This window comes from Nasonia vitripennis, chromosome 2 (genome assembly GCF_009193385.2).
Source record: "Nasonia vitripennis strain AsymCx chromosome 2, Nvit_psr_1.1, whole genome shotgun sequence".
NCBI classification, from domain to species: domain Eukaryota; kingdom Metazoa; phylum Arthropoda; class Insecta; order Hymenoptera; family Pteromalidae; genus Nasonia; species Nasonia vitripennis.
The window spans coordinates 670186-690000 of record NC_045758.1 but is presented as its reverse complement, the minus strand read 5'-3'; the positions used below and the strand labels follow the sequence as shown (position 1 = coordinate 690000).

General features: G+C 53.1%; 1 protein-coding gene across 5 annotated transcripts in view; it reads left to right on the top strand.

Moving 5' to 3' along the window:
- The window catches only part of LOC100116895, a 110568-nt gene that overhangs the window by 20968 nt on the left and 69785 nt on the right, over positions 1-19815 (top strand). For all 5 annotated transcript variants that reach the window (XM_031923673.1, XM_031923666.2, XM_032597389.1 and 2 more), the window contains exons 5-6: positions 53-128; positions 15631-15684. In XM_031923673.1, the coding sequence (XP_031779533.1) occupies positions 53-128; positions 15631-15641 (87 nt within the window). In that variant the 3' untranslated portion in view covers positions 15642-15684. The remainder of the gene's footprint in view (positions 1-52; positions 129-15630; positions 15685-19815) is intronic.

Below are 19815 nucleotides of genomic sequence, written 5' to 3'. Positions count from 1 at the left end.
CGTCCCTCCTTGAATTGGAATTTTCTAACATTTTCTTTTGCTTCAATTGCAGGCACAGTCAACGAGCAAAACAGCCACGTTTCGTCGAGTTTTGAAAGAACAAGCAGCTCTGCAAGAACGAAAGAAAGGTAAGTTTCAAGTGTAGACCAATTTTATTTCGACGAATAACATGATCCCATCTCCCCGCAAATCATCGGATCCAGCACAGGGCATTCTTCCACACGTCGCAGTAGTAGACGGAAGGTCCAGTCCGTGCAGCCCTAATGGCCGGAATCTCGTAAAGTCTCGGCAGAGCAGCTCGGCTAATAAGCGACTCGCCCGCGCGCATCTGTCCCTCCGGTCCGGTCCCTCGAGCGTATACGTATTCTTCCCCCTCATATATCCAATATTAACTACATTTATTCGCGTTGTCTCGAAATTAACCCCGTGACTTTCGTTCGCCTCTCTCTCTCTCTCTCCCTCTCTCTCTCTCTCTCTCTCTCTCTCTCACCCCACGCGATGCATGCTCGAGTGTATGACTCGGCTGACTGGTTCGGGTGCGCGTATGCGTGAATGCTCGGCAATAATATCAACTGCGCCACGGCTATTAACATGACAATGCGAGTGGGGCGAGGATGCCGGGGGTAGCTTCGGAGTTAGTACGCGACTGCAATCTTTTGGTTTTTCAAACTTTTTAAAACGCTTCTAATCTCGAATTCCATTATCTGCCTCGATAAAAGGCACTCATCAATCCACCCCGTGCAGCGGAGTCTGTAAAAATGTAAATATATTCGAGGCACAATGACTACGCGCGCTCCTCCATAATCCCTCGGCCTCCTTCGATCGCCCCACGCATTCCGGAAGAAAATTTGTTATACACCTGATTTCATATTATCGCTCAACATGCTCCCCCGAGCTGCCTAATGTATTCAAATTGTATAGAGCCGGGAGAGGCGGTGTATACTGGTGTACGGCGCGCGGAGGGATGCCGAGCGTCAATTTATTAAATGGAAAGATTGCAAATTTCCTGGCATAAAGTGCTCGCGCTCCCAAGACTAATGGTGCGGAGGTGCGTGGGGACGAGCGCGTGAGTGATTAGGCGCCTGCTGCTGCTGCTGCTGCTGCTGCTGCTGCTGGATATGGGGTCAATCTGAGGCTAATCAAATCATGCCGGGGTACAGCTCGCCGCGGGGCGTCCATTGTGCAGGCTCGCGCTGCCAGATTGCCGGCGCTCTTTCTTCCGTATACGGCAGCTCGTTGTTCACTTGTTCCGCGGCGCTTTATTAATTCCATAGTGCGTCGGAGGGTGCGTGTCAGGGTCGCCGAAATCTCACCCCGTCATCGGCCTCGTCATACACACCGACGACGCGGCGGCTAATGTGTCCCGTGTGTGTGTCGGGGGATCCGCGTCGCCGAAATGCCGAGGCAGAGATCGACGAGGACGACGCCGCGCCGGGATTTTTTGCGCTGCTGCTGCTGGGAGTGGCTCCGGGCCAAATGTTCGATGATTTGCCGACACGGGGGACGAGTGCGCTCTATGACGGACTGTTTTGGCGGGAAATTATGGAAATTAGTCGGGGCTCTCGAGAGCGAGGGGTCGAAGATTAATGGGCCGACGCGCGAATATGAGAGATGGACACTTGTCATGACGATTGCGTCGAGAAGCGGGTCCGTGTAAATCTGGAAGAGCAAACAGCATCGACAGGCTTAACGAGCGAGGCATAATGCAGTGCGCGCGCGCGGCACACGTGCCGGCGTCGTTACTTAAGCTTACCCGGCGACTGTTTTATCAGGCGCGGAGCCCCGGGGGTCGTCGCAGTGGCAGCTCACATTGCGTCTAGGGTGTCAGGAACGGCCTCTCGCTCCTCCGCGCAGACTACGGCGACGATCTCCAGCTGCCGCGCGCGCGGAGGATAAGCAGAGCTCGGCGCCGCATTGCATATTGATTGACGCTCGGCAGCGGGGGCGAAAGAGTAGAGCGCCGGAGAGACGGAAGCAGTGTGACACTCGGTTAACTGAGACAGAGCAGCTCACGCGCTTTCCCGGCGGAAAAGGGGCAGGAGGAGGAGGAGGAGGATGATGATGAAGGAAGACGGAGGGTGTAATGAAGCACCGCGCGCAGGCACGCCGCCATGAATATTCATAATCTAATACCTGCGACGAACTGAACTGAGGCGGGGCTCCGGCAGAGTCTCATCATCTAGGCCTCCCTCTGCGCCATATTAGACGTTGCCGGCTGGAACGGCTGCGATGAATTTCGTAATCAGATATTCTTCTTAGCCCCCGCGCGCCGGCGTGATATCCGACTTTCCCTCCGCGAACTCGCGATGCCAGCGGCGAACGAAGACGCTCCTCGAATGGACTTTCGATGCACTGTCCGCGCCGGGAGCGTCGGAAGCATCCCGGCGAAGACATTATTCGGCGCCTACGCGGATAGAGAAAGAAAGAGAGGATAGAGCAGCGGGACTTGGCCGGAAAATCCTCGCCGTCGGCGTATTCTCAAAGTCACTTTGCCTACTCTCTCGCGTACACGTACTTTGCGCGCTGCGTACGTAGAGATGGATACAGCCGGTGTAGCTCTCGCTCCGCATTAGCATATGAAAGCTGCCTGCCTCTGTGTACGCGTTTACGTACGTGCGCGCAGCGGGGATATCTATGGCCGGTATACATCAGTCGCTTATACCACCCCATTCACGCTGGCGTTATACCCTATGCCAGAGATATATACGTATACTCGCAGAGCGAGGCGCCATCGACCGGTTCGCTGCCGCTGCAATATCCCCCGCACCGACGCGATATTGCCGTTTTATGATAATGTTATCAGCGCCCGGGCTTTCGATGAGCTAACGCGATATACACGTGTGCGCGCGGCACACACAGCAGCATAGAGGCTCCGTCAAACCTGCGGGATTTAGTAATCTGCCGAGATTTATGAACGCGACCCGTCCCTCTTATTCTTCTTCTTCTTCCCACTTTCGTTTTGTCCTCCCCCGAGTCGTCCGCGCAGGCCATACTGATTGCTCGCAGCGCCGCGGCTCCGGCAGCCATCATCCCTCCGGTTTTTCTCGCCTCTCCGCCGCCCGTGGAGAGACTATGGCCTTATCTACAAAATGAAACCAGAATCTCTCCGGATATTGTTCGGAATGAGAGCGCTTGCTTTTTCCGCTGTCGGAACTTTTTATAAGTGGCTCCTGAGCGGGGCTATTTCTCCGCGAGCGGGATCCTTCTGAAAATTGGAATCTTAGCTCGACGCGGCGATCTTTCGGGGCAACTTAATAGCGGCTCGTCCGGAGTAAACACGGCTGCATTTACGTCCCGTAAAGTATTCGCAAAGGCTGCGCGCACACATAACATGGTTGCGCGCCACGGACAAAGAGCAACGCGACCACAGGTAAATAGAAGTGGGACGGAGTGGCTGCCGCGAAATGAGCGGGGACACGGCGACGGATGCAAAACGGGCGGGGGGATTTCAGTTTGTTCAAGTAAATTATATTCAGGGAGAGATAGAGTTGAACATCGGTCGTAACGCAAATTACAGCCTTCTCTGCTGCTGCCGGGGAAGCGAGAGCGAGAGAGAGAGGCTGTCTTTGCTCTACTCTTTCCAGCAGCCTGCAGCTGACTCCGCCTACCTGCGCCGCTCCCGCCGCCGCGCTCCTATCATGAATTATTAATTAATTGTTTCAACTAACAGCGTCGTTTATTATTCAACTGGCTGGGTCGCACTAGCTCGATCCTGCACTTTGAATTGATATTACTTTATGTAGCCAGCCGGCGGCGCGAGCTCTGACGAGAATAATCATTCCGCGCTGATGAAAGTGGATTGGAAGAAGGCTTTTATTGGAAATCCAGGGAGTCGACTCGCTCGCTCCGCGAGACGCTGCATACGAATCGACGACAAGTTCAAAGAAACTTTCTTGTTCTCCCATTGAAATGCTGACTATTCAAATCGCTCTTTATTATATTTTCATCGATTCGCGGCGCGGTCGGTGTACGCCGCGCGGCAAATAAAAGTATACCCTCAGCCCGTCCCGGCGCTCGCGAGAGCTGACATTTACCCACTCAAATTGAATTTCAGAAAGGGTTTGGAATTTGTTTTCCAGAAACGCCGGGAGGCTAGTGTAAACTTGCGGCTGGGAGGGAAAGAGCTGCTTTATACACGTATATTCTATGCCCGCTGACGATGGTGGGGGCGGCCGCTCCCTGTTAAGCCGGCAGAGCTTTGCGCGTGTGTCTATACAGAGACGGCGACTGCCTTTAACCGGCTCTCGTGACGGCTTGCGCGCCGCGGCAAATTAATATTTACCTACTCCCGTCCTATCCGCGCTCAACCGCGCGCGAGCTCTCACTCGCGTATTAATGGATATCCACGACGGCGCAGGGGAGTTGTAGCTAGCTGCGAGTACAGATATACAGCGAGCGCGAATCGTCAGACACGCAAGCCGCAAACTTTGATAACCAACCAGCCAATTTCCGGTTGCGGCTTCGACTCTCGAGCTGTAGCTCGCCGGGCTCATCATCGTATTAAGGGCTACTGCCTTACGGGGGCTTATGGCCTCCACGCCGAGACGTGCCGAGGAAGCTCCCGCGCTAATTTGCCCGACCACGAGGCTATGCCCGCCGAGATCGGGATATTCGCCGCGCGATCGCGTGAGCTGCGCGAGTGCGAGTGCGCGGTGTGCTTTCGAGAGTTTCGCATGGACAGGTCGAAAGTCGCTCGGCGTTTTAATCCGGGATTGCTCGATGACAGAGACGAACTTTTACCAGCGTTCTTGCAGGCTCATCTCGTGGAACGAAATCAATTTGACGCCCGCGCTTTTCAGGAATTATAGCTCAAAGCCCATTTTCGCAGGTAGGCGAAAGTTAGCGCTCGATTCCGGACTCCCGGCTAATTTCCCAAATAAATCCTGTTACGCGTCCTATGCTACCGGGACGATTAGATTTTTAGCCCGACCCGGCGTAGCTCACTCTCTATACGGGCACACCGGCGCTGCCGATGATACAAGAGAAAGAGAGCGCCGAGCTTCGGGCGTAAATAAGCTCGCGTGACGCCGGGATATGAGAGGCACCTGCCTGACGTGACGCCGGCCATTACGTCAGGAACACTTAATTATAATATCGCTGCCGCTACGTGTTCTGCGGCGCATTGAAGTCAAGCGGGCAATGGGCAGAGAGTTCGCAGTTGGGAGTAATGCGAGCGCAATTATTATAGCGAGGAACGGCTGCGAGTAGGATTATTATGGGGTCCCTCGTGAAGGGCTCTTATCGGGACGAAATTATAAGTTTTTGGATCGGGTTACATGACGCGAGGAAGAGATAAGGCCTGTTACTGCAGTTTTTTCAATTTTCTACGCTGATTGAGTCTTGACGAGTTTGTTCCGACTCGTTAACTCGACTTTTTCTCATATTCAGAGCTCGCCGTTAGTCCACAGCAACCCGTTGCAAAGTGCTCAAAATATTCACAGTCGATAGTTCCGCCTTTCTCGGCCTCGGTTCCCACAATATTACTAAACCGGCATCATCCGCAAATGGATCTCCTAGTAATCCCGTCGTAACCTCTATCAACGCAAACATCATAACAAATCACATAAACACTCCTCTGCAAATCCTCGCCGCTGATTTACATGCACCGCCGAGATTCTCCCACGTGCCGCTCCCGCCCCTGTCTCGTAGAAAAACGCTCATTGTTCATACTCTGGATCATCCCGCTGACATCCAGCGTACGGTTATCTTCGGCTCGAGTGGCTGCGCCGCTACATCCACATACACGAAGTAAGTACAGACGTCATGAGAAAAATTAGCTCGAAACGCGCACAACAATGCACGTAATCGTATTCTGGCGTGCGGGCGCGAGCCATAGAGCCGTAGGAGGAAGCGTGCCGGGAATTACGCCGGCGCCACGTTCGTGCGATAGATCATTACGGGTGTATTATGACAGGACAGTGGGCGCGCGTTCCGATCTCTTTTACCGTCTACAGGGGGGTCGCGTGTCGCTTTTACAGCTCGGATAAAGCCGAGTCGGAGCCTAACGTTTTGCTAACAAGGGATTGGGCCGATATAGGCTCCACGATTTCTGGGACTGTGTGCTGGCTATATGGCATGGTGCGTGTGAGAGGATGAGTCGCATGACAATTGTCGTTCCTTTTGTGATTGCGCTCTATTGCTGCGACAGAGGGTGAAGTGGCCTCGAGTCTAGTCGAGGGTCTCGTGTCACTTTTTTGCTTCTTGCTGCCAAGCTTTCATGATTTATTGAGCACTTTTGGCTAGCGGCTCGAACGGGCAGTTCCTGCTAAGGGACGAAGTATCGGCTCGAACCGGAGGCTTTAAATCGCGTGTTTCTTGGGGTTTACTTATCGGGCATTCTTTGTACGTTTGCACGTTTTTTAGTTGATGTCACCTACGTAGGCTTAAAGAGGACGGAAAAATACGCAAATCTAGGTAGGGCAGATGTTCGGGCAGCTCCTGCTAAGGGACGAAGCATCGGCTCGAATCGGAGGCTTTAAATTGCGTGTTTCTTGGGGTTCACCTACCGGGCTTTTTCAGTACCCTGGCACGTTTTCTCGTCAACTGGATGTCAATCTTGCCTACATAGGCTTAAAGAGGATGGGAAAATACGCAAAAATAGGCAGGCTAGAACTTCGGGCAGTTGCTGCTAAGGGACGAAGTATCGCCCCGTATCCAACTTTGAAAATTGCGTAATTCTGGGCTTCACTGGGCTACCTGTCATTGTCGATGCCCTGGCACGCATTCTCTGAAATTGAACCTCAACTTTTTGTTTAATTACAAAAATGTATATATTATTTAATGCGATGATGTCGCAGTTGTTCCCCTCCTCGATTCTCACAAATTGATCTTTGCACTTAGTTTTATTAGGTATTTGCTTGTGAGTGATATAATCTCTATAAACTCGATTTTTGCCGTGTCATACGAGATAAAGCAACGCATGCGTTCGTACTACCTGAATATTGATTAAATGTAACCTCTGAGATCAGGGTTTCGGTTATTGTCTGCAGTTCCTCTTGGGCAGTCAAGGTCTTAAGAACTGTTGTATCATAACGGATAATGGAACGTATCAGCAATCTCCGCATGATCCTTTTTGACTGCGTGTTTATGATCAGTGTGTTTTCTCATGTGCATGGAAATCAGCTAGAAGAGTACATTTCTCGCAATCGTTCTATGGTTGTGCCGCTGGCTTCGGTAAGATTAAAATTAGGTTTGGCAAATGTGAACCTCGATTATAAGCCATTACATGGATCAACTTCTTTCTTTGAAGATGAAGCTCATCGAACATTGTTTCGTAGAGAAAGCAGAACCCGTGGTATTGTTTGGAAATTGGGGCGCCAATATAATTGATCTGCAGTCTCAATCGTGGAATATCGTACAAATAATGGGCTTTGAGAAGCGAGAAAGCATTTGTAATTATACAAATAAGATCAAAATCTACAAGATCGATCCGGACTCCGAACTTTTTATTCCATATCCAGTCCAAAAGTTTGTTATTGCAGAAGTGAATTTGTCGATGCTCAAGCTTGTTTTCCACAAAATCAAGCACTCCATCTGGTGGAATGTTAATGGATTTTATGTAGTGCAAAACATTCACGTGCACAACAGTTGCAAAAATGCTCGTTCATTGATGCAGATCGTTTGGGAATTCAACATTCTTTCGGTCTTGTTTATATGCCACGATTTGGTTTCCGGCTTTAATTTGTATACGTTCAATCCGTATAATGAAGAAGCTCCGAATGTGTGGAAAAGAGTGCCCGAAAATTATCGGAAAAACTATGCGAATGATTTAACGCTGTTTAATCGCCCTTACGATTTGAGTAAGTTTACTTTTTCTAAAAAGATCAATGTCCCTTGCTCATCATAAAAATATTTTTAATTGAACGTAATTATTTTCAAAGAATCGTCGTCAATGTGCGAAGCTCTAAATTTCAAAAAGACGATGAACTTGTCGAGTTATCCAATTCAGCTATGTACTCGAAAAGGCACCGGCGGGCTGCGCAGGTTATTTGAGCAAATCAACAACGTCATATGGACAAAAATGAATGCCGTGGTTAATGTCACGATCGTTGAAACAACTGGCATAGTGGACAGCGAAGGGTTGCCAAATTTCGCCACAAAGGATGTGCTGGACGGAAAATTCGACGGCTTCTTAGCGCCCAATTTCAGGCGAGATTTGTGGAAAAATGAAGTCAACACATTCATAACATCAAGAATATGCTACGTTACGAACAAGGAGGAGCTGACGTTTTTTGAGCAACTCTCCGAGGTATTCCCTTCGAAAACGATGCTCTTGCTACTTCTTCTCTCGCTGACAACCACGGCAATTTTTAAGTATCTGCTGAAAGAAAGTTTCGCAGAGGTAGCCATCGACGTATTGCGTGTGGTGACCCAACAGTCCACGCTGCGAGAGCCGGTCACGGTGCCGGCGAGGGCAATCTTCGTGTGCATCATATTCAACTTCATGTGGGTGAGTTGGAACGTAGAAAGCAATCTCATGTCAATATTGACTGTGTCTCAACCGATGCGAGCAGTTGTAACCACGGAGCAAGATCTGATAGACCGCGATTATAAAATCCACAGCAGGTACTACTTTGAGCAGTTTCATTACGCTTCGGCCATCAGTGATTTGAACGTAAGAGTCAGGAACGTGATCGATTGCTTGGAGGTGGTGAATAACGATGCCAAAAATGCTTGCCTCGACGATTGCACCGTTATAAACTTCTTCGCCAAGAAGAATCAAGACATCCATATCGCGTACATGGAACCGAAGAGATATTACGTGCTGGTGTATCGAGACGATTTTCCGCTGAAAGAGCGAGTGAGCACTGTTTACCACAGACTCTTGGAGCATGGAATCATAAACAAATTCAGCTTGGACCAAATAAGCGCGCCTCGCACGAGCAGCAAGAAATTGAAGAATCCGGACAATTACAAGCGAATAACTATGCAGCAGATCAAGTTTGTCGTTTACTTCATAATAATCGGCTATCTATTCGCAGTCTTGGTGTTCTTCGTCGAAGTGTGTTCCAAATGTAAAAAGAAATAACGACGATATACTAGAGGGAGGAAATAAAGGCCATAAATTCAGCTTATCTTTATTGAATCCAGCGTTAACACGATTTCGGCTCCATAAAAAGAGAAGCAGAACAAAACGTGGAGACCTAAATTACTTAAAACTCTGCCGTCGCCTCCTTCATCGGCTCTTTCTCTCCCCAACCCTCCTCGATCGGCGGAGTCGCGTTCTCCGCTTCTCTCGAGGGACGCTGCAGCGACACGCGAGCGTATAATATGTAGATTAAGGGTGTCGCGCGTATCAGATATCCGGGGCATTTAATAATGCTGTTCCTGTCAAAACACACACGCGCGTACTACTGGCTGCGCAGCGCCGGCGCGCAGCCTCGCAGCCAACCGAGGGTATAATATAGATAAATTGCTCCCCCCGCGCGCAGCCAGCGGGACCGGGGGTGTCGGGTGGCTGCTCCCCCAGGGCTGCACTTTTAATATGGAGCCCCGATGATATCCGAGAGCGGCTTGTGCAAACACGGGTAACGCGCACTTGGCCGTGGCGACGAAAGATGATACACGCGCGATGATGTACGCCGCGCTCACTCTCTCGCTCTGCGGAAACAATCGATTCGTCGCGGCGTTATTAGGGCTGCTGCAGAGCCGTCGTCCCCGAGCACTCGCGCGCTGGATAAATGATTTTTGAGGAATTTTCCGGAGGGGTGACGCGAGGGGTCGCCGCCCGCCGCGTGGATTGTTTTCGGAGAGTCATTGCTGGTGTTTTTTGCCGGCTGCGATGACGAGCGTGAAATTGCTGTTGGCCGATATGATGGACGATAAACGATGATGTCTGTGTTTGCCGGGAGGTTGATAGCTCCGATGGAAATTTTCAAAGCCCGCGTAGTCTTCGTCGGGGAGAATATTAACCAGCTCGTCGCGTCTCCCGGAATCTCGATGCGCCTCGCGTCCTCGGCGGCAAAACTTTCCATAATTTCATCGTTTAAGCAACGAATTCGCCCGAAAACTCGTGCCTCCGAATAGCTAGTCTAGCGGGCCTGCTCGCGACCGAACGAACGAGTTGCGCGGCTGTTTAGTCTCTCTCTTGCTCGCGCGAGTGCGACATGAATAACTGAGCAGCCGCGGCGGCGGCAGCGTCGTCGGTTCCCGATCCTTTCTTCCCCCTCAACTTTCCGGAGTTTCTTCCCTGGCCGAGCTTTTCTTTCGCCCTCCGCCCGAGCTATAATATTATCAGAGCATTGTGCCCGGCTAATTAGCTGTACTAATGCAATCCCGCCTGATTACACATTCCGCCTGGCTAATCCGCCCCGGTAGAGCCGGGCTCCTTCTGTTTTCTCGCCGAGGAGATCTTTTCTCGCTGCCGTATTACCGACTCTGTCCACGTGGAGAAGCGCTAACTGCTCGCGCGAGTTGCGCCGAGTCGGCGAAAAAGTGAGCGCAATTCGTTAGCGCTTATTTTATTTGCCTGGCGCGGGACACGGGCGCGAATTCGGCTGCGCTCATAAAAATAAATTAGACGAACGATCCCGCGCGCTCCTCGATCAGCGGCTAATGGCATTTTTACTCGTTAGCCATCCGGCGTGGGCGAGTCTGTACAAAGTACGTACGAGGTAAGAGAGAGAGAGAGAGAGCGCAGCGTATGAGTCAGGTTCGCGAGAGAAGCTGGCGAGAGAAAGATGGACTCGGGGGTGTTCGATTGGTCAGATAGGCTGCGCGCATGAGCCGTTTTCTGGATGAAGGGGTGGTAGGAGGGTGGCCGCCGCTGCCGGCGCTACTGCTCTCCCTGTAGGGGGCGGATGAGAAACGACGGCACACAACCTGCAATATAACCTGAAGAAAGGCCTGCGATCGGAGTCAGGTCACGTAATGTTCCTCCTCCAGCCGCTCCGCCAGCAGCGGCGGAGCTTCTACTTTATAACTTCTATTAATCCTTTATCAGAGCCCCGGAAACTTCCGACTCGTTCGTTTTCTCTGCGCTTCGTATATAGCCGCCGGTCCGGGTTCTAATGAAAAATCCCTACTCTCCCGCGCTCCCCGTGTACGTGTATACGTATGTACAGGCTTGCACGTCTTCCTCGCTCCTACATTCTCTGAAATCCATATCATCGTTGCTCTTTTTCCACGAACCAGAGGAGGAGGAGAGCCTTCTTGGCAAACTTCATTTCCAAATAATGGAGCAGCCCTGAATAAAATAAAGGGTGTACTTTTTCAATGTTGGATGATCCTGTGGCTCGAGCTTTTCCAGCAGAAACTCCGGCAGCTTACGATAACAATCGCGCGGGTGTTATACCGGCTCGGCTCAACTTGAGTGTGAAAACGCGCGAGGGTGCAGCGTCGAAGAAGAGCGAGCAGCGTCTCGCGGATGACTGCTCCACGCTCGAGCGGAGGTATCACTTTTCGGATGAGGAATCGGATTAATAGCGGCGTCCTCGTTTAATGCGTAGATCTGCGCGAAATCCGGCGACGTACAAGGCTTGGCGCCCGGCCGTGTCCGGCCCGTACTCCCCCTCGACCGAGCGAGAGAGAGAGAGAGAGAACGCGTCGATCCAATCTCCTGGAAAATGAACAGAGGAGAGCCGTCACCGCGACATCTGCGCTAATTTCACACCAAGCTGGCTACGGGGACGCGTGTATGGCTGCTGCAGTACGTCGATGTCCGGAGGCCTCGGGCGGAGAGTTTCGACTTTTCTCTCTCTCTCTCTCTCTCTCTCTCTCTCTCTCTCTCTCTCTCTCTCTCTTCGGCGGCTTTTTATTGCACCGGCCCAGAGCGTGAAGTTTTATGGACGGTAAGGGGCTGCTGTGTCGCGCGCGCGCGCACTTATTTCACTTGACGCCTCTTTTTTGTTCCGGGAAAAAGCGGGTAATTGTTTTAGGGGCTGCGGGTATCGCTGGGGGGCGGTTTCCTTTTTATCGAATTTGTTTCGTTTTGGAGGACCGTCGCATTCGATCATGAATTAATCTCCGCTCCTTTGAAATTCCGGGATATATAGGGAAAAGAGTTTGCACTCGAATTTCGAGCTCCACCGCGAGCGTATCGATCGAAAAATGACGTACACAAGCCGGGGGGCTCCGAAAGGGGGGAGGGGAAAAACGGAAAAAATGTCGCGCTGCACTCTCTCGCGAGTCAGCGGAGCGATATCGGCGGAGCCGTCAGCCGTCATTCGGCCGCGCGCGCGTGTACATATCCCAGCAGCAGCAGCAGCAGCAGCCGGGAGCGAGACGGACGAACGCAGTAGCAGCGGCAGCTATCCGAATAGCGATATTAAATCACTTTCCGGGGCAGCGGCGCTTGCACCAGCTGATATATAGCCGGCGGATGGGCGTATCTGGCCGTATATCGGCGACGCGAAGCCTCCCTCCTCCCTCCGCGCGCGGAACATGGAAATCATGAAACGCTGAAACCGTGAAACTCGCTGCATAGCCCGTCTCTCTCCCTCCCGCTCCAATATGTCCATCTTCGGCGCGGCTGTACTGCTAGCGAGTATATGCGAGCGCGAGAGATATAGACGGATGGAGGGAGGGAGGAGATGGCGGCGGAGAGAGCGAGAGGGGCAGGGGGAGGAAAAGCGGGGGCGAGGCTGCTGCCACGCAAACAGATCAATGCTCCGCGTTCCAATATAAACAGTATTATTGAAACAAAGCGCGCGCGAGCTTCGCTGTCGCGCCGAACGGCTGCTAGGATTTCGATAAGGCTCGTACGCATCTTTTTACAAAGCACTCGTTGATTCGATATACAGATGTAGGGAATTTTCGGAGGTTCGAAAAACAAAGTAAACAGAGTATCGAAAACGCGCGTCCTACACAAGCCACGAGCCGGCGGAGGGAGGGCGAGCTTGATGTTTCTGGCGGCCGTGGCGTATACGGCGGAGCGAACGAGGGGAGAAGAGTTATGTTGTGCCGCGATATTGTGCCGCGCTGCAAGGGGCGGCTGCTGCGGCGCAGAGCTCCTGGCTCTCCGACCTCGCGTCGCCGCTCGAGGAATCGCCCTCTGATCCTTCCCTCTACTCCTCCCGATCTTTTGTTGTTTCGCCGCGAAAATCATTCGATTTCGCTGAATGCCGGTGGATGAATGTGCGCAAACAACTGGCTGCAGCAGAGCGCATCGCAGCTAACGCCAAACACGCCGGCGAGCGAATCGAGCGCGCGCGTGCTCTCTCATCGTTGCCGAATAAACATAGGCGAGCAGAGCGCGCGTGTGCGCATATATGACGAATCGATCGCCGGCGTGCTCTCGCGCACTCCGCGCCCATGCATAACTCATTTGCAAGAACGACGCAGGGGCGCAGACGGCAAAACTAACGTGCATTTCGCTCGCGCTCCGACGATGATTGGCAAATTAGAGTCGGGTCTCGATGTATTGCATTAACGCTCTGTCTCGCTCTCTCTCTCTCTCTCTCTCTCTCTCTCTCTCTCTCTCTCTCTCTCTCTCTCTATCTCTCTCTCTCTCTCCCCGCGACGAGGGGTAGGGTCCAGCCGGAGCGAATCAATACCCATCGCGCGACTGGCCCGTGTGTGTTTATGTGTTATGTGTACATCGGCGTGGTTCGGAGCGCGAAACGAGAGCGCGCGCGTTAATATTTGTCCACTTGGCGTCGGAGCCGCGGCGGCGCTGCCGGGCGTCAAAAGTGCCGAAAGGGGTACGGGCAAGGCAAATAATAACACGCACCCCGAGAGCTTGGGTCAACAGTCTGAAGGAGACTTTCGTACTTGTTATGCTTCTGCCGCTGGAGTTATTGCAGGGCTATGGGATATTAGAAGCCGAGAGGGGCTGCTGCGGAGATTACCGCGAGTTATGCTTATGTATGATGGGAAAAGGCTGCGATAATAAATCCCGGGATTTGTTGGGACGATCGACGAATGTATGAGCGATGTGGGAACTCGATCGCCGCGTGAGAAGAAAATTTTCCCGCTAAAAACGCCCGAGAGTCACAATCGCCACGGCCATAAAAATGAGAACGACTCGATCCTCCTCTGGCCGCCGAGCCACCCTCGAGAAATTCGAGAAGCGTACGAATCCGACTCGCGCGAGTAATCCTAGATACAAAAGAGAAAAGGAAGCCCACATAAACCCTCTGCCTCCTCCTCCTCTCGGCGCTGCTCTCCCTCGCGCGCAGTCAATATTTTGGATTGATTGTCCATAATAGCGGCTACGGGCCACCCTTCGAGGAAAACGGAGACAAGTTGCGCGGAGGGCGGAGGGAGCGACTTTGCGACAGTCAGCAGGGAGCGAGCGACGATCAAGAAAAATGATATCGCCGGATGGCAAAAAAAGGCGGAGAGCGATGACTCGTAGGCGAATGGGGGGCCGCCGATGCTGTTGCTCGACGCTGCGTGTACGTGTTCTGCGTCCGAGGGACAGGCGTTATGGCGATCGTCCGCGAGAGGGATGAGGGGAGAAGATGGCGTCTAGCTGTACCGGGAATGAGTATTTCGTGTTTTTGTAAAGTCTTGGCCTTCGCCGAGAGCGCACACGAGCGAGCTGCGCACGGGCATGTAAAGCCGCTGCAGACTCGCGGCCGAGCGAGCACGCAAAGGGATGCAGTGGCCGTGCGATGCGACTCTGTGTGCGCTCGCGCGATTCCGGCACGGCAGACAATCCACCGGCGCTTCAAGCACACCCACGCAGCAGCGACATCAGCCGTTGTTTACGGCTACGTAAACACGAGCCTCGCTGCGTTCGCGCATACGCGCGCATTAGCGCCGCGCTCGCTCCATCTCGTCGTACACGCACAGAGACGGGCTCGGCTGCATTATGGATGCAGCAGCCGGAGCAGTCGGTGTACAGAGAGCCAGCGGACCAGCGGAGACGCGATTCCGTCTCCCGGTCTCTTGCGCCGAGCTCGCATTTATTTATAATCAAATTCCATGTATGCAGTCTACCTGCGAGGATTCTTCCTCGCCCCGACTCGAGTTTCCAGGGCCGCGGATTCGCCCGAGGCTGCGGCGGCGGTCAATTTAAAAATCAATATTGACCGAGGAGCAGCAGCAGAAGCAGCGGCAGCCAAGCCCCCCGCAATCCTTTATTTATCGACGTGGATTGTGTGTTGCCCGGCCGCCGCCTCCCTTTCTTTCTTTCCTTCCTTTCTCCCGAGCTCCGCTCGGCCAAGCTCTCTCTCTCTCTCTTTCTCTCTCTCTCTCTCTCTCTCTCTCTCTCTCTCTCTCACGCTCTTTCTAGCTCGTCCCCCGGAGCTTTTCTTTTCGCGGAAAGGAGATTGCAGCTCCGATGCGACCGCGCGCGTCTTCACGCCCGTGTTGTTTCAAACGCGCCTTGAATAATGCCGTCATTTTCAAGCTCCGCCGGAGACGCCGGCTTTGGCTCTTCCTCCCTTTTCTCCATTTTGCGAGGAGATAAGGGCCCCGGCTGAATTATGCATCGCATCTTGTATTCCCGAGTTTGGATTTTACTCGCGTTATGCGGGATATTTCGAGTGCGTCTACGCGTTACTCGACCTGTTCTACTGCGAGGCAGTCGAGCGCCTGGATCAGAGCAACTGGGTGTCCGAGCGCTCGTCGCTTCGCCTCGTCCAGAGATGGCGGGAGCGACACGGCTCCGCGGTACTTGTAGCTCCGATTCTTTGAACTTGATTTCAGCCTCTGTTCTCACGCGCGAATTTTCTTCTTTTTCAGATTTACGTTAGATACCGCAACTCGGAGCAGTCAACCGATGCATCTGTGTCTTAGGTAAGTCCATGATTGCTACATATTTTCCATTTCTAATAAACTAAATGATTTATCTCGCATAATATATTTACGCACACAAATCAGCTAGATTGCGTAGTAGAAAATTGATAAGGCGGTATATAAAAGCGGGCGTAGGAGATACTGGGAGAAAAATCCAATAAGCCGAGATGAACAAAGAGCACATAAATAACGAAATATCTCTCGTCCAATCCTCGACTTCTCCTCGGAGCCAGAGCAGCAAGAAACACACACACACACACACACACACACCGGAAGCAATAAAAAAGGGCATATACTCCCTTCCCTTACAAGACTCTCGTTATATAGTTTTTATATTACCGGCCGTAAAACAAAAAACATCTCGAGCGCGGCGGAGGCAGCAGCGGAGGCAACTGCTATAAAAGCGAGCGCGCTCGCGCACATTTTAATCTCATAAACGCGAACACGCTGCTGCTGCTGCCTCCTCGCGTCATCACGTCCATGCAGCATTCAGCCCTCTCTCCCCCCCCCCCACCCCGCCCCGCGCATTGTTGTAAAGCTCGTGTGTCGACACGTACATGGGCACGGCGTCCGCAACCCCTCCGCTATACGTGGGTGGACCGGCGGCGGAGTAAGAGGAGAAGGGAAAGAGAGAGTGTAGAGCGGAGGAATTCATCCCTGAGAGAGCGCCGCTGGCCGGTGCGGCCGCTGTCCACTGGCATGGCGGCGGTGGCGCGCGTTCGATGCCCTGCCGCGCTTCCCCTCCAGCTTCTGCTGGCGCTGACCGAGCGTCGCGACGCCGGCCCCTCTGCCGCGGCTCGCGTTGCCATGCCGACCAGCGCCGCTGTCATTAAAGCATCGCCTTATCATAACCGACGCGCGCGCTCGCGCGGTTTCCTCGCCGCCATCTTTACCACCCCGTTTCTTCTTTTCTCTCTCTCCTTTTCTCTCCCCGCATCGTGCCGCGCGGCCGAAAGGGGGGTATTATCGGACGCTCCTTTTTCTCGGCCGCGCGCGCGTGTGTGCCTGGATTTGGCATAGCGGTCACGTTCTATGACTGAAGGCACTAGAGCCCGGCCAAAGATTTTGCTTTTTATTCTGCTCAGTTGCCGCCGCCGCTGCCTCGTAAGACTTTTCCCGCTATTATGCTATGTAGCTGCTGCGCAGTTCTTCGCCTCCCTCTTCTCCGCGTATCCGATTCATTTGCGCGATGTTATTGATGTTTCGAGTTCCCGCATATTGTTTGCTCGCTCCACTTACGGCACTGCTAACAAATTGTACATTGTCGCCGCGTCGAGATTATGCAAAAATGCCCGCCTCGAACAATCGGACTGCCTATCGGTCACTCGCTCCAGTTTCCCTTCTCCGAGAAGCGAACAATAAAGCAGCGCCACCTTGTAAATTATCCGCCCGACAGCGTACGAGAAGAAAAACAGTCCTCCCGCTGATTGACCAGTCGCCGCGAAATTCGGCGAAACGCGCGAGGCATCGATCACTCGCGCGAACCTGTTCCGCGCGCAGTGTACAAGCGCCGGCAGTCGACGGCGATATGCGCGCACATAACTCACGCATAAATCGCCCGAGCGCCAGCGAGTGCGTCTCGAGTATACGGCGCCGGAACTGCGATCGAGTGCCGTCCCCCGGAAATCGAGTGTATTTCTGTGTATCTCATTAATTTCGTTCGATATAATAATGGAGCGCCGGCGAACCGAACCCCGGCATAGCTGCGAAGCGGAGAAGAGAGAGAGACAGAGTGAGAGAGAGAGAGAGAGAGAGAGAGAGAGAGAGAGAGAGAGAGAGAGAGAGCGGGGGAGGCTGATTAATGGAGCCGCGTTTTGACTTCCAAAAGTCCCCGCGCCGCCGTCTCCGGCGTATAAAGCCTCGCGCCCACCCTTAGATTTTCGGCGTCTTTGTCTGTCGTCTTTTTAGCCCGAACGGGTTCGCTCGCTCGCGAGATTCTGATTTATTGCTCGGATAATGCGGGCCACTTGAATAATTGAATCGAAATAATGCGCGCGTCGCGCGACCGGGGACTATTAATTATAACTGCCAACCAGCCGAGCACGAGCGCAGTCGCTCGCGCTGGAAAAGTATCTCGCGTGCATTCGCCGGCAAATCCGTTCATCAATTTACCAATGAAAACGTACAAGTGGGAAGCCCCGGGCGAGACGATGAGGCGATCGAAGAGAGCGAGTGAGTCGCTCTGCTCGCGACGTTTGTAATTTAGCGGAGCGAGCGCGCGCGCAAGGCTGTGAATTATACAAGTAAGCACACGTGTCGCAGCGCGATGCGAAATTCAATTACGGCCTCGTCGCGCTGCAAAAACTCCGCTCGGAGTCGATTCGGAAACGTTGATTAATCTTTGCGAGCGCGGAGTGAGACGTAGTCCGCGAGGCTGGCCATATACGCGCAGCCGCTGCATCTTCCGAGAAATCATAACGTTTCGCAAAACGGCGGTCGTCATATCGCTGCACCGCCGCGGCCGCTCCGCGCGCGCAAAAAAGGTTATAACGGCCCCGCGCGCTTTTTCGAATCGCAGCTCGCGGCCGCGCGCCATATTAGCGGACGGCGCGAGCTAGGAAATCATTTCCATCGAAGCGTCTGCGTGCCGGCTTCGGAAACGTGTTATGACGAAGAGAGAGAGAGAGAGAGAGAGAGACGCGCGTAGGCAGCTTCGGGGAAGCTGCGCTGCAGCTCGGGAGAAACCGGGCTGCGATAGAGCCGCTAAAGGATCTGAGCGCGTGCTCCACTTCCATATATCTGTTTGCCTCGAGCTCACTTTTATGCGGATGAGCCGTTGCCTTTTTCGAGCTTTATCGGCTGGAGGTGAGCGCGCGAGGTGGTTTTCTTTCTACTCGAGCGATTATGACGTTTATGTCTCGAGTTTCTCTCCGCTTTCGCAATGGAGCGGCATTTTGTTTAGCAAAAATCGGCCGAACGAGTTGCAACGTGGCTCGCATAAATTTAACCTCGTCTCGCGGATTCGAACTAATGGCTTTATTTCGACAAATCTGCGCGGTGCGCGAAAACGCGGGCGAATTTGCACAGGCGTTTGGCGAGCGAGCGTGGCGGATAACGCAAGAGTAGTTTTTACTAGAGCTCCGGCAGGTGTTCATCCTTGGAAAAGCCACCCAAGAGATGATCACCCTCGCTCGCGGCCGTCTCGGAAAGGGTGTGGCGCGTGCAGCTCGCGCTTTATATAGGCGCATTATCGAGCTGACACGTTGTCGCGCGGCGCGTCCGTCATAGTCTGCAATGGTTTAAGAGCGGCCGGGTAAGAAGAAGCCACCTTGAACGCGGAGAGCTTTTTGCCGCGCGCAGCTCCCCCCGAGCGAGCGAGCGAGACGATTACCGGGAATAGCGTCTGTCCTTCCGTCTGCCGCTGCTGCTGCAGCGAGCTCAATGGCCAAAGAAATTCTGAATGGACTGGAGAGTGTACACCTGTAGATAGACGCAGGGAGCGAGCATCGGCACGTGCGCCGTCGGGAGCTGCTTTTCGCGCATCTAAAGCAGCAGCTCGCTTCACGTGTGGCTGTCCGTTTTTGTAATTGTAATTCTCCCTTTTTTCACGAGTCGTATGCTTAAACTGCGCTTAATTACTTAGGGTAATCGATCCGCTTTTTTGCAGCGCGCCGATGACTCGGCCGAGTCGGATATATTAACATTTATCTCCCTCTATATGCGAGGTCGAGTCCTCTTTTTTCCCGCAGGCAGGGCGAGCGGAGAAGGAGCGAAGGTAGGACGCTTTACAATTTCTGATTGCTCGGACCCTAGCTCTCACGACCTCATCCCCGGGCACACACGCGATTTACGACGTACGAAGACCCTCTTGTCCTCTCGCACTCACACACTCACGTATTTGTCCACGCGGCAGTCTTACAGCCCCGGTCCACCCTCGGCCCGCTCTCGGAATAACGAGGCTCATTAATCCAATTAACCAGTAAATAATGGCGCAGCGTTTTCGTATTTACGGAGCGAGCGAGCTCCGCTTAATGGAGTTTTGAGCTGACTATCAATATATTCTTGGCCCCCGACGATGCTGCGTACGTACTCTCTCTCTCTCTCTCTCTCTCTCTCTCTCTCTCTCTCTCTCTCTCTCTCTTTCGAGCGAGGGCGTGACGCAAGACGCATCAATTTCGAGATGTGCCGCGG